The sequence below is a fragment of the Macrotis lagotis genome, chromosome 8 (genome assembly GCF_037893015.1).
Source record: "Macrotis lagotis isolate mMagLag1 chromosome 8, bilby.v1.9.chrom.fasta, whole genome shotgun sequence".
In the NCBI taxonomy this organism is placed as follows: domain Eukaryota; kingdom Metazoa; phylum Chordata; class Mammalia; order Peramelemorphia; family Peramelidae; genus Macrotis; species Macrotis lagotis.
Genome location: NC_133665.1, coordinates 154,155,980 through 154,170,240, shown reverse-complemented (window position 1 = coordinate 154,170,240; position 14,261 = coordinate 154,155,980). Strand labels below are relative to the sequence as shown.

General features: G+C 34.7%; 1 protein-coding gene across 1 annotated transcript in view; it reads left to right on the top strand.

Moving 5' to 3' along the window:
* The window catches only part of LOC141496560 (contactin-6-like), a 289,341-nt gene that overhangs the window by 239,339 nt on the left and 35,741 nt on the right, over positions 1-14,261 (top strand). The window contains exons 13-15 of the mRNA XM_074199048.1: positions 9,734-9,968; positions 10,062-10,177; positions 11,694-11,880. Of these exons, the coding sequence (XP_074055149.1) occupies positions 9,734-9,968; positions 10,062-10,177; positions 11,694-11,880 (538 nt within the window). The remainder of the gene's footprint in view (positions 1-9,733; positions 9,969-10,061; positions 10,178-11,693; positions 11,881-14,261) is intronic.

The window sequence follows — 14,261 nt, the reverse complement described above, 5'->3', positions numbered from 1 at the left end:
CACACACATACACATATATATATAATTTAGGAACAAGAAGGTTTTGTTGAGTATTTACTAATAATTTATTTTTTTTATTTTTGTTACCCCAGCTAAATGCAAAAGCAAATTTCAACATTTGTGTTCAAAAACCTTGAGTTTCAAATTCTCTCACTTCTTCCCACTCCACTCCCCACATTGAGAAAGCAAGTTGCACAATGTATATTAAAAATTGCAGCTCTGAAACACATACTTACAATATACATGTCATAAAATAAATGTAATCCTCCCACAAAGAAAGAAAAACCTCAAGAAAAGTAAAGTGAGAAAAAAAAAAAAACGTGTGTTTCAGTTGGTATTCCAACAATTTCGGTTCTTTCTTTAGGATGGATAATGTTCTTTATCATAAGTCCATCAGAGAAATTGCTTCAATATTTTCCCCAGATGTCATTGCTTCCTGTATTTCCCTCCCTCCTACCCCCCATTTATTCTTTCTCTCTCTCCTTTTACCTCATCTGTCCTCAAAAATGTGTTTGTATCTATCCTCTCCCACAATCTTTTCTTTTTCTATCACATACATTTCCCTTCCCTCTGATTTCTCCCATTCATTTTCTCTTCTGTTTTCCTCTATGTTAAGACAGATATCTATACCTTATTAAGTGTGTGTTATTTCCTGTCTGAATCATTTCTTATGAGAGTAATTTCACTCACTCCCTCTCATCTTCTCCATTTCCCACTCCATTGAAAAAGCTTTTCCTATCCTCTTTCTGTAAAATAACTTATCCCCTTCTACCTTGCCTTTCCCTTTCTCATAGTACATTGTTATCTTGCCTATTAATTCCATTTTTAATAGATTATACCTTCATATTCAGCTTCCTCCTGTGCCTTATTTTTTAGCTCCTTCTAACTGTTCTAATAAATAAGAAGGTTCATATGACTATCAGTATCATCTTCCCATGCAGGAATACAAGCAATTCAACATCATTAAATTTCTCTTAATTTGCCATATGAAAATCACTTATTATGCATAGAGAGTGAATTTCCTTTTTATATTTTTGACATTCCTTGTAATACATTCAGGTTTCCAGGGAAGTTTTAATCCCACTTTTTCCTTGTAGTTTCAATATACTTTTTAAAATTTTTCAGATTAAACATTCTAAAACCATATGGATTTTATTTTTATTCTTTTCTTTGAGAAAGTGAACATTATAATTTACTATTATTCAAGTTTTCTCATCCCAAACCCTTTTTATCCAATTATATTTTGCTTATATTTAATAGAAGATGAAAACAAGAAACAGCCATATCATTTTCTCAATTTTTTAGAGCTTCGGATCTATCTTTAAAACACTCGGATATATCACCCTTTTTCTCATTTGGGGGTTTTGACTATACTTCATAAGGCATTGTGTGATTATTTTTATTGGCTAAAACTAATTTTGAGCATTATTAATGTGTGAGCATCCTATAGAATAGGTATTGGACCTGTGATTTCATTGAAAATAAAAATTCTTAAATTAAGGTGCTCCCTCTATCAGTGAAGTTAGAACCTTCTTTTCAACTTCGGGATTTTAAGAGAAATAGTTTCCAAAGGCTACATGACTAGCCTAGCATTGCACAACTACTATGTGACACAAGAAAGGCTAGACCCAAGATTGCCTGATTCTGAAATTGGCTACTAAGTTTTTTAAAAGGATTATGAATAAATATTACTCATTCTTCATATAGAAGCTGGAAATATTGATATAAAAATGTTTAAAACCTCTAGAAACAGAAAGATTTAGCAAGAAAGATGGGATAGAAGCAAGTATTATTTAACCCATTGGTGATAGGCTAGGAAACTGGATTGGAACAATTATTTATTTTATGTGAGGAATTCATATGCAAATAATGGAGTAAGTAATCTAATAATCCTGATACAAATTGGTGCATTTTCTTCTACCATGTCTCTGATACAATGCCATACAGTCAGTATATGTGAGAAGCAGAACTTTAACACAGCTATTCCTGATGGAAAGACCAGCTCTTTGTTCCACAATATCATTCCATGTTCCATTTTCAGAATGATAAGAGAATTTAACTACTCTCCAAAAACAAACAAACCTGATAAGTTCTCTGATTCTCTCTTTGTCTCTCTGTCTCTTTGTCTGTCTCTTTGCCTGTCTCTTTGTCTGTCTCTCTGTCTCTCTCACCCTCTCTCTCTCTCTCTATGTCTCATAAATGGAGTCACAAAGAATCTGACATTATTGAAAATGACTTGACAATGGTATGAGTTTCTATATGCAAATACATATACATCAATTTCTGCTATTTTTAATCTGGATTTGATGATCTAGCATTTCCGTTTCATTATTCTTCTTTAGAATGAATTCCCTGTTAAATGTGTAACTTTTGTTCTAGTCTACTCACATCAAAATGTATATCATCTTACCATGACAGAATAAGAGAAAAAGTGCCAGTTGAAAAACTGCCTTGTCCCAGTAATTCTTCGCAATGGTCCTATCTCTTCTTTGATCATCCACTCCCTTTAACAAACCTTCCAGCAAGGAGAAATCATGAAGAGAATCTGTCTATGAGTCTAAGGCTATGGGAAAGAACACTTGTCCACAACTGATAATTATCCCCAAGGCTATTTAGGGAACAACAACCATGCAAGAGAAAAAAGGCCTTGTGTCACACTGGAGCCCCTTGGTATAGGAGTCAGTGAATATATTTTTGAAAGAAAATTGTCATTCGGGAAAACTAAGTTTGTGTAAGGGACAAGACAGAGTGAAGAAGACAGAAAAAAAGCACAGATGAAGTGATTGGCGTGCCATCTAAACAGGAATTTTGTTTATTTTGTTTTGGGAAGGAATTACATAAGAAGAGCAACTGCGTGTGGGAGAGTGTGGGAGTAATTGTTGGAGTAATTGCTTGGAGGGCCCAACTGTGATTCAGTGCAGGGGGACAGAACAAGCTGCCATGGGAAGAATATCTGTTGACAGTCTAACTTATATTGCCTGCGGAGACACTACATGCAAAAGTCCAAACCCTGATATATTCTGTATCAAAAATATCAATTGGAGGAACAAAGCTGACTGTGTCATTAAGAAGCCTGAGTTTTGTACTATTTATCTAAGTTTATTGAGACCTTTAAGGAAAATGGAAGCAATTTGTATAGTGCCTTAATTTTTACAAAGCCCTTTTAAATTATCTTATTGATCTTCACCACAGAGCTGTGAAGTAGGTTCTCTTATTATCCCCATTTTGCAGATGAAAAAAGGTGACTTTTGCCAGTCCCATAGCTAAAAACGTCTGAGGTTTCATTTGAACTGATTCTAAGTCCAATGCTCTATTTATTTGACCATCCAACTCCTTTCAAGGATCTTCCAGTGGACTTAAAATTTCAGAAAAGAATATAGATGTGTTCATGAATTCAAGCCAAAACAAATTGTAAAATCATACTCCTATGATTTTTGGCCCTTTGTTTTTCTTAATTTCTCAATTTTTCAATAATCACCTGCTGGGTCTTTTGGGTCTGCCTGCCTCAAATCTCTATCAACTTCCTTCCATCCTTCATTTATCTTTCACAATAATTTGCCTAAAGCACATGTCTGATGACATCACCAACTTCAATAAACTTAAATGCTGCCCATGGCTTCTAGGATCAATAAAAATGCCCTGTGTGACATTTAAAACTCTTCATTAACTAATAATCTCTCACTACATTTCCAGTGTTCCTCTACTTTAATTCTTGAGACAGACACTTCTATACCATGATATTGACCTCACTGTTGTTCCAGAATCTAAATAATCTGTATCTTACTCTAGGCATTTTTTTTGTTGCCTATTCCACCTTTCCCCATCTCATGGTCTGAATGTTTTCCCTCCTGGTTTCCTTCAAGTTCAATTAATGTGTCATTATTTATAGAAAACCTTTTCTTATACAGCTTGTAATTCTAGTGTTTTGCCTTTGTTAATTTTTTCCTCTTTATTCCTTAAAAAATAACTTTACATAATTGTTTGCATTTTGACACCCTCATTAGAGTGTAAGCTCCTTGAGAAAAGGAACTAATTTTTTGCATTTCACTGTATCCCTGGGGCCTAACATGGGGCCTAGCAAATAATAAATGTTTAATGGAAGTATAATATTGATGGAGTGATTTTATTTAAGATCATTTTGCTGTCTTGAATTTAATATGTATCTTGCCCTTGCATGCCTTTTCTTCACGTGCATATTTTTTAGTATTTAGTATTTTTGTTTAGTTGAATGCTCCAATTAATTCATTTCAGTCCTTTTAGAAAAATTCATATTTTCTTCCATATAAGAATCATTTAGATCTGCATTCAGAATTCTATTCTTCAGAGCTTAGCAATGATCTAGGTCCGATTCCTCTGGGCTAGAATTTCATGACATAAGATTAGTCTAATATTTTCTCTAACCTATTTAAAATCTGATCTCAATATATTCAGTGCCCTTAAAACTATACCTGTGTTTCCTTTTTTTTTTTATCATGCATGCTAGGAAGGACCATTTCCTCTTTTTGTATCAGTATTAGCTTCAAAAGAGCATTCCCCTCACTTGCATCCTGGTTTAAATATAGTTATTAAAAAGATGTCTAGACTTTACCAGTTATACTACACAACAGAAATAACTCCATAAACTATCTAAATACTTGAAATCTTTCACTACTATATTATTTCTTAATTCTTACATTAACATTTTATTATTTTTTACTTCGTCATTTGTTTCTTCCTTCTGCCCCAAAATTCTTTGGGACACTTTCACCTCAATATTTATTTTTATTTCTTCCTCCACTAATTCTGATGCGCATTAAATGCAGATCTAATGACTATTTTTTTTGTCAGAAAATGGAGTGTTAAACTAACTTTTCTACTATAATTTTATTTTTCATTTTTTCTTTATTTTTTATTTACACATTACTAAAATATTCTCCTTTAAGAGTAAACATAATACCCCCTAATGCACAAAAATATAAAACCTCCGAGGAATAAAGTAAAAGAAGAGAAAAAATGTGTTTCAGTCTGAGTTCTGCTACCATCAGTTCTGTCTCAGGTGGATCATATTCTTTCTCACAAATCCATCACAGAGGTTACTTCCATATTTTTCCACATTTGCTGTTGCTGATTGTAATTCCTTCCATTCATTCCTCCCCATTACCATCTATTATAATTTCTCACTCCTTTCACTCTGTCCCTCTTCTAAAATGTGCTGTAGGGTAGCTGAGTGGAGAAGCAGACAGAGCATTGACCCTAGGGCCAAGAGATCCCAAGCCCACATATCACCCCAGAGACCCAGCAGCCACTCAGCCCTGTGGTCCTGGACAGCCACCCAATTCCTGCATCTTGAAAAAAAAATAAAAAATAAAATGTGTTATATCTGACTATTCTCTCCTATGATCTACCCTCTCCTCTATCACCCACATCTACCCCTCATCCCTCTTCCCATTTTTCTCTAGACATCTATACCTTATGGAGTATATATGCTGTTTTCTCTCTCAGTCATTTCTGATGGGAGTGAAGGTTCCTTCATTCCCCCTTGCCTTCCACATTTCCATACCATTGCAAAAGTTCATTGCAAAAAAATAACTTTCATATGAAATAGCTTATTCCAGCTCTCCTTTCTCTTACTCAGTACATTTGCCTTTTAGCCACTGAGTCCATTTTTACAATATATTATAGCTTCAAATTCAGCTCTCTGTTGTGCTTCATCTGTAAAAGTTCCTTCTACCTGCTTTATTAAATGAGAAGGTTCATATGATTATATCATTTTCTATGCAGAAATACATGCAGTTTATCACCATTAAGTCCCTCATATTTTATACTTCTCCTCCACTCTCTGTATTTCACCTGTGTCCTGTACTTGAAGGTCAAACTTTCTGTTCAACTCTGATCATTTCAATAGGAACATTTGAAATTCCCCTGTTTAACTGAAAGTCCATCGTTTTCCCCTGGAAGAGGATGTTCAGTGCTACTGGGTAGTGTATTCTTGGTTGCATTCCAAGCTATTTTACATTCTAGAATATTATATTCCAAGCCCTATGAGCCCTTAATGTGGTTGCTGCTAAATCCTGTGTGATCCTGACTGCAGGTCCAAGATATTTGAATTGTGTCCTTCTGGCTGATTTTGATATTTTCATTCACTTGGGAGTTCTGGAACTTGGCTACAATATCACTGGGGGTTGTTATTTTTTTGGGGGGCGGTTAGATTGGTGGATCCTCTCAATTTCTATTTTACTCTCTGCTTCTAGGCTATAAGGGCAATTTTCCTGCAGGAATTCTTTTAAAATGAGGTCAAGGCTCTTTTCCTCATTATGACTTTCAGGTAGCCCAATAATTTTTAAATTATCTTTTCTTATTCTGTTTTCCAGATTAGTTGTTTTTTCATGGGATATTTCACATTTTCTTCTAATCTGTCATTCTTTTGGTGTTGAACTATTGTCCCTTGATTTCTCAGAAAGTCTTCAGCTTCTTTTAGCTCCATTATACATCTGAAGAATTTGTTTTCCTCAGGGAGCTTTCTTATCTCCTTTACCATCTGACCAATTCTGCTTTTTAAAAGCATTTTTCTCAATAACTTTTTGAACTGTTTTATCCATTTGACCTGAGCTTGTTTTTAACATGTTATTTTCTTCAGCATTTTTTGATCTCCTTGACTAAGCTGCTAACTTCTTTTTCATATTTTTCCTGCATCTCTCTCATTTCTTTTCACAATTTTTCTTCTATCTCCTTTACTTGATTTTCAAATCTTTTCTGAGCTCTGTCATAGCCTGAGCCCCACTTCTATATTTCATGAAGTCTTTAGATACAGAAGCTTGGACTGTCTCATCTTCAGATTGAGTATTTTGATCCCCCATGTGATCATAGATAAAGTTATTGTCATTGGTCTGGTTCTTTTTGTTTCTGTTTACTCATTTCCCCAGCCTGGTTTTGGGGTGCTTCCTGAGTTTTTGTGTTTTATTGGGACACCCCACAATAGACTCTGACTATTCTCCTGGTCTGTGAATGACCGCAAGTGTACCCCTCTGCCGGGAACTGGGAGGGGGTTCCTGGGGGGGTGCCTGAGATCAGGGTCTGAATGTGGTCAGATCCCCAGAGTTCTGTTGCAGGGACAGAGGACAGACCTTGGAAGTATCCCTCTACTCCCTTACATTTCGTGGGCTGAGCACTCATGGGGCAGCTGCCTAGAGGGTACTGCTGGGCGACTTTGCAAGGCTGCTTCCGGTTCCTAGATGTGGGCTTCCAAGAAAGTGATGAGTGCTACAACCCTGCTGAGGGCCTGGACTTTGCAGAGTACTGTGACTGCTCTGGGCACCTGGGCTTCACAGAGTGCCATGTCTACACTGAGGACCTAGGCTTTGAGCTGGCTTTGGCACAGTTCTCCCTCCTGATCTATGAATTTGTGCTTGGTGCTCCCTAGGGTGCAGGTCAAGAAACTTCTTCTGCTTCCAGGAACCATGGCTCCCAGGCACCCTGGGGCTATTCCTTGGAGGCTGAAGTTCCTTCTTTCTGGTGGGACCACCCCTCTAACCCTATGGAACATAGTTTTTCCACTATTTTCAAGGTTACCTTGGACTAGAGAATTGCCTCACTGGATCTTTCTGTGGGTTCTGTCTATTGAAAATTTAGTTAGAATCATAATTTTAAGGTTTTTTGAAATATTTTGGAGAAAGCACCTAAGAGAACTCTTCTGCCACCATCTTGGCTCACCCCGTTTACAACTACTTTCAGACTTCTTTAACCAACACACCATGTTTCCATTTGCACTTTTCAAAACTATTGAAAATATTATTTAAATGGAGCCTCCAAGTCAAACTAACTCTTTTTGTTAAATCTCTCTTCTTTCCAATCCATTCTACAAATAGTTGCCAAAATGATTTCCTCAAGGTAAAAAATAAAACACAATCTCCTCTGCTCTGTAGTCTCTTTTTACCTATAGGTTATTCTGTCAGTTAAAATTATTCATAACTTATCTTCTTCACTTCGGAATGTATTAGCATATTGTTACTCTTTCTTTAGTCTGTCCAACTGTACAATATCACCTGTATCCATAGCTACATTTTAAAATCTATTTCCATTTCCATTCTGTGCCATGTATATAATCTATGTCGATATTATCTATAACTATAGCAACCTTTTGAATTCTTAAGTACATTTTTCCAAGATAGTTTTACCATTCTTCCAGGTAATAATTTGTCTCATGTGTCTCAGAGTCACTATTTATCATTGGCTCATGTTGAAGAATATCAACAGGTCCCACTTAACACTATTTTGTCATCCAAGAGCAGATTTAGGCACATAAATGGGAATATATTTAAACTTGGTTCTTTCTTTCTACTCCTAGTCAGAGTTCCATATTGCATAGTGATTGTGAAAAAAAAATTTAAAAGTTGATTTTTTTGTGTCTATGGACAGATGATTATGTGTTACAATTCTCCAATTATTTCATTTCCTCCTCTGAAGCAAAACAGTGAGACAACTTTCATTTATTGCAAGTTCTTAGTTTCTTCTTTCTTTTATAGCAGTAACTTCAATATGCATATGATTTCATTCATCCGCTAAGATTCTTATTCATTATTCATTCTACAAAGCTCATACATATGTAGTAGCAACAGTGGATTGTGAAAAGCTGTGTGTTTTCACTTTTTTTCCCCTCCTTTTCCTCCATCTTTCACTCTTTCCATCATCACTGGAGAAGCAAACATGAACTGCAGAGGCTCAAGGACCATTTAAAATATTTTTATTGTTATATTACATTTTCTAGAAATTATTCAACAACAATTAAACTTCCATCTATCAAAATTCTCTGGGCTCAGTTTTGAACAATCATCATAGACTATTGTCAAAAACCAATACACAAAGTTTTTCTAACAGTTGGAAGCTACATTCTTTTTTGTTAGTCTGACTATGGTGAACTCAGAATCACTTTTATTACAAGGTCATGTATTAGAGGAAGACTTTAGGTGACAAATACAAAAATTTTCTGTAGTATTAAAGACAGATTGTTTTCAATATATTCATATAACATCTTGACAATAGTTGTATTTTGATAGTACATAAATCTATATGTTTCTAAAGATTATTACAATTATAATTTATGAATTGCTATATGGTTCTAGATATAGGCATAAAACTTAAAATAGTCCACATTTACAATTTCATCTATTTATCTAAATACATTTGAAAAGATATAATGAGAAACTTCACAGAATAGTCTAAAGAATGAAAGTCAGGAGTTATGTGTTTTATTTACACTTTGATACTAATAAGCTCTTTTAACAGACAATTCATGTGAACTCATTGGACTTCATCTACAAAGTAAAAAAAAAATAAAGTTGTAATTAATGATTATGTGTTCTCTTATAATTCCAAAGTATGATTCTTGAAATAGGATAATCATTTATTTATTTTAACATTCCATATGGAAAGAAAATACCTATTTCTTCTACAAAATAAATGTACATGAGGGATTAACAGAGGAAAGAATGCTTTTGGAGGAAGAGGAATAGAGTTTTATGTTCTGAATTGTTCCTTTGATTTTTTTTCTGACCTTAGATATGGTATTTCTCTCTTTTTTTCTGCTCAATTTAGTCATTTTTAAATGAGGGTATTGAGCAAAATGACTTTGAAATCTCTTCCAACTTTGAAACTTTGACTTAAATGTCATTTTATTAATGAGTTATATAATACATTTAAAATAAATATTGCTGGATATATTTGCAAATGATCAATTTTTTGCCCTCATTCTTTAAAGTCAATTCCTGAAGAATTACAGAATGGAGAAGGATTTGGATACATCATCATGTTTCGACCAGTTGGCTCACTTATATGGAATAAAGAATCAGTGACTTCTGTGGAAGCCTCAAAGTATGTGTACAGGAACGACAGTCTTATACCTCTCTCACCATTTGAAGTAAAAGTGGGTGTGTACAATAATGAAGGTGAAGGAACTTTGACTCCATCAACCATTGTTTACTCAGGAGAAGATGGTGAGTAGCAAGGTCTCCTTGAATTATCTTATGTTTTAAATCTGATAATAAATTGTGACAATATAACTTATTCCTTCTGTCTTGTGATCACAGAGCCTCAACAGGCCCCAACTGGAGCTTCTGTACAGAGCTATTCCGCCTCTGAAGTGGACATTTCTTGGAATGCCATTGCCTGGAACAGAAGCACAGGACGGGTTCTAGGTTATGAGGTAGTAACTGCTGGGTTCATAGAGATATACACTTAGAAACAATAACTGACAGTTCCCAGTCATCTAATTGGGTCTTTAGGGAATATCAGTGACTCTTGAGGACTGCTAAAGCAAGACAATATCTACAAAATAATATTCTTAAGATGTGGGTACATATACTATTTGCATGTGGGTATGCATGCATGTGTGTGTCCTTGTTTGCTCCCATTCGATGATCTGGTGAAGCCTATGTATCCCTTTTCAAAATGATGACTGCAATGGCATCAAATAAAATACATAGTATTACAAAGGAACCAAAAGTATTTACAAATGGTTATCAAAAATACTAAAAATTCAAGTTCATAGAACCCAGATTAAGAATCTAACTATTAAGGGTGGCTAGGTGGTACAGTGGATAGAGCACCAGCCCTGGAGTCAGGAGTACCTGAATTCTAATCTGACCTCAGACATTTAATAATTACCTAGCTTTGTGGCCTTGGGCAAGCCACTTAATCCCATTGCCTTGCAAAAATCTAAAAAAAAAAAAAGGATCTAAGTACTACTACCTACTATAGAGAAATGATTATGCATGAGTTTATATAGGCATTACTAGACCTTTTATTTGTTTAGTTTACTTTAAAAACAAATAAATATAGACAATCCAGATTCATATGTTAGATTTATCTGGGTTGTTTCCATCCATTGGGGTCTGAAAGTAAATCATAGTCAAGGAGATAGAGAGGGTTTGATTTGCCTGACATACATTGGTCTTTATGTCAACTTCAGGGTGCTTACTTCTTCAGTTCTGATGGTTTGCTTGCTCTATGGACAGCAAATGGTTGATGAATTGTGGGATTGACAGACCTCATCTCCACAAGAATTATTTCCCTGGATGATAGCTATAAGGACTGTGATTGAAAGTTGGACCAGTTTGTTTTGATTCTTAGAGCTCATATGTCCACAACAGTATGGCTATCAATTGGCCAGCAGTGGTCACTAGTAGTGAAGAGGAAGTTGTTCTCCATTTTCCCATTACTTATTTTTTAAATATACATAATTTTGTGTCTTTCCCTGAAATTTGAGTTTACTCTGAAGAGGTACTTGCCCAGCTCTAGAAGAGTGTCTTAGACCTAATGAGAGCTTTGCAAAGTAATACTTGAAATGGGAGAAAATATTGAAAAGTTCTAAAGAGTAATGCAATCCATTTACTAAAAACTCTTCATGTTGATTTTTAATTAGTTTGTACTCTTTGTAGAAAAATTCAGAAATTCTAATTTCATAAAAGATTTTCCTTATATATATATTCCAAGGGATGTAGTGTTCCTGATCTTATTTGCTAAATTGGAATATATTATATTTTGCTACCTTTGTTATGGATAAAAATACTGTGACCTTTGTGCTGACAATTTCAGTAATACAAAATTCTATCTCCCTGAAAATAAATAAGATGGATGCCCTGACTTATTAACTGCCCCCCCCCAGATAAATTAGCAAATATTTGGAAACAATGAGTTTTCTTTGTGTTTTCAATGAATAGGTCTTATATTGGACAGAGGACTCAAAGGAAACCAGTGCTGGTAAAATAAGAGTGAATGGAAATATAACAACAAAAAGTATCACAGGGCTAAAAGCTAATACAGTATACTTTGCAACAGTGAGAGCCTATAATACGGCAGGAACTGGGCCTTCAAGTAATCCATTGAATGTCACTACTAAAAAATCCCGTAAGTACTTGAGCAATCTTCATACCAGGTAGACTGCATTGGTCTAAGATAGCTAGTAAACTAGATAGATAGATAGATAGAGAGATAGAGAGATAGAGAGATAGAGAGAGATAGAGAGATAGATAGAGATAGATAGATAGATAGATAGATGCATGGATGGATGGATGGATGGATGGATGGATGGATAGATAGATAGATAGATAGATAGATAGATAGATAGATAGATAGATAGATAGATAGATTGATAGATAGACCGATTAGTTAGATAAAGATATAGAATATATGTCTGGATAGAGAATTGTCCTTGTAGTTAGGACTTGAGTGAAAATCTGGACTCAGACATTGACCATCTATAGGACCATAAGCAAGTAACTTAATCTTGTTTATCTCTATCTCTTAATCTATAAAATGAGCTGGAAAGGGAAATGACAAACCACTCCAGTGTCTTTGCCAAAGAAAATTACAAATGGAATTGCAGAGTTGGACACTAATGAAATAATTCAATAATAAATTCGTGTATATGCATAATAGATCTAAATATGAATATAGATAGTAAGAGAGAGATAAATTGATGGATAGATAAATAGTCCTTCAGTTACAATGAGAAACTGTCAAATTCATTGATTTTTCCCTAGGTGTTACTAATTTCATTTTTATCATTATTATTATTATTATTATTGCTATTGTTGTGATCTGAGATTAATTTGGAATTTTATTACTGATTATGGTTTCTTAAAAATAAAGATGTTGCATATTCTGCACAAACCTAAAAATTCTGAATGGTTATAGCACTAAGCCTTGATTTGAGAAGATTTGGATTCCAGTCCTCCTCTCAACACTTAATAGCTTTATTGTCATTTAAAAGTCAATTTATTTGATCCTCAGTTTTCTTATCTAGAAAGGATGATGACATGATTTTAGAAACTGGGATGAGAGTATTTCTAAATCTATGATTCTTAGATGCCACATATTACTTGCTTAATATAATAAAATGACGCAGAGGCATATTAAAACCAATCTATTCCTAGTCAGAAAAGGAAATCTCAAGCTATAATTTATGTCTATCTCTTCCTTTATGTTTCTCTGTTTCTCTCTGTGTGTGTCTCTATCTCTCTGCCATTTTCTCTCTGACTCTGTTTCATTCTCTTTCTCTCTGATTCTATTTCTCCCTCTCCATCTGTCTCTATCAATATCTCTCTGTCTCTCTCTTTCATATGTGTGCAAATAGCAACATGTTGCCTCCTAAATTAGTTCTAGTATTTTGTATTGTATTGGGTGTTTCATTATTCTTGGGACATGCAGAAAAATTAAAACAGCCCCTCAACTTCATTTACTGATCTAAATGGTTAACAGCAATAAAAATATAAAAAAAAAATATATGCTCTTATACACAGAGGGAAGTCCATTCCAATTCGTTAATGGTTGTCTCTCACCATGAAATCCATTGATTGCTATCCTCCTTTTTGGAACTTTGCAAGCTCTTGCCCCTCTGCTAGTCCTAGGAAACAACACTGTGGCCATGTCCCTAGTTGTCACTCCAATAAACTGCTGCAGACCCATTTTCGCACAGCTCAATGGATGGCTCTGCAGATGTAGAAAAAGAGAATGACTCCCACTTAGTTTGAGATCTCTGCTTTGATCTTTTAATACTGGTTTACAGGAAGGACTGGAACCTGAATTAGCATTTCTCCTTGAGAAACAGTGCCATCCAGATACTTTTCACTTCTTTATTTTTGTACAGCACAGAACCTAGAATTAAAGTACATCTTATCTTTGGCCAGGGCAGCTGTCCCAAGTCCACAGCCTTTTTGTAGCCCAAAAAGAAGCTAAGAACCAGTACTTGAATCTGAGCATGAGTGCCAATTGATTCCTGTGCTAACACCTTAAACAGCTACACAGTTTCATACCTGTGCATGCAGAAGTCAATAATTTTTGACTGGATAAACATCTATGAGAACCAATACTGTCTCCAAAACGGTTGTCTTCACTATTTTCTGTCTAAATCCATTCTCTGTATATGCATATCTATCTTGATCCCTATGCTGAATTGTCTGCTAAAATGACTTCTATTTTCTTCTTGAATTTTCTGGTTATAAATTGATCTGGAACTCTCTTTTTTAGATCTTTGATGTAGTATTTCTTTGGGGAGAGGTAGGCTGAATTGTTTCCTCATACGCGGTTATCTTTACTGATTAGATGCCATAAGATTTTCTGTAGTTATTTTTTTCCCAGGTGACTCAAGGATACTTTAAATAAAATCATCCATATAAAAGTCACATTTTTATGTTCTAATGGAATATCATGGGATGTTTAAATTGAATGAATATGTTATTTAAAATATTAAATTTAAACTCAGTATTATATGCACATTTTATCTTACT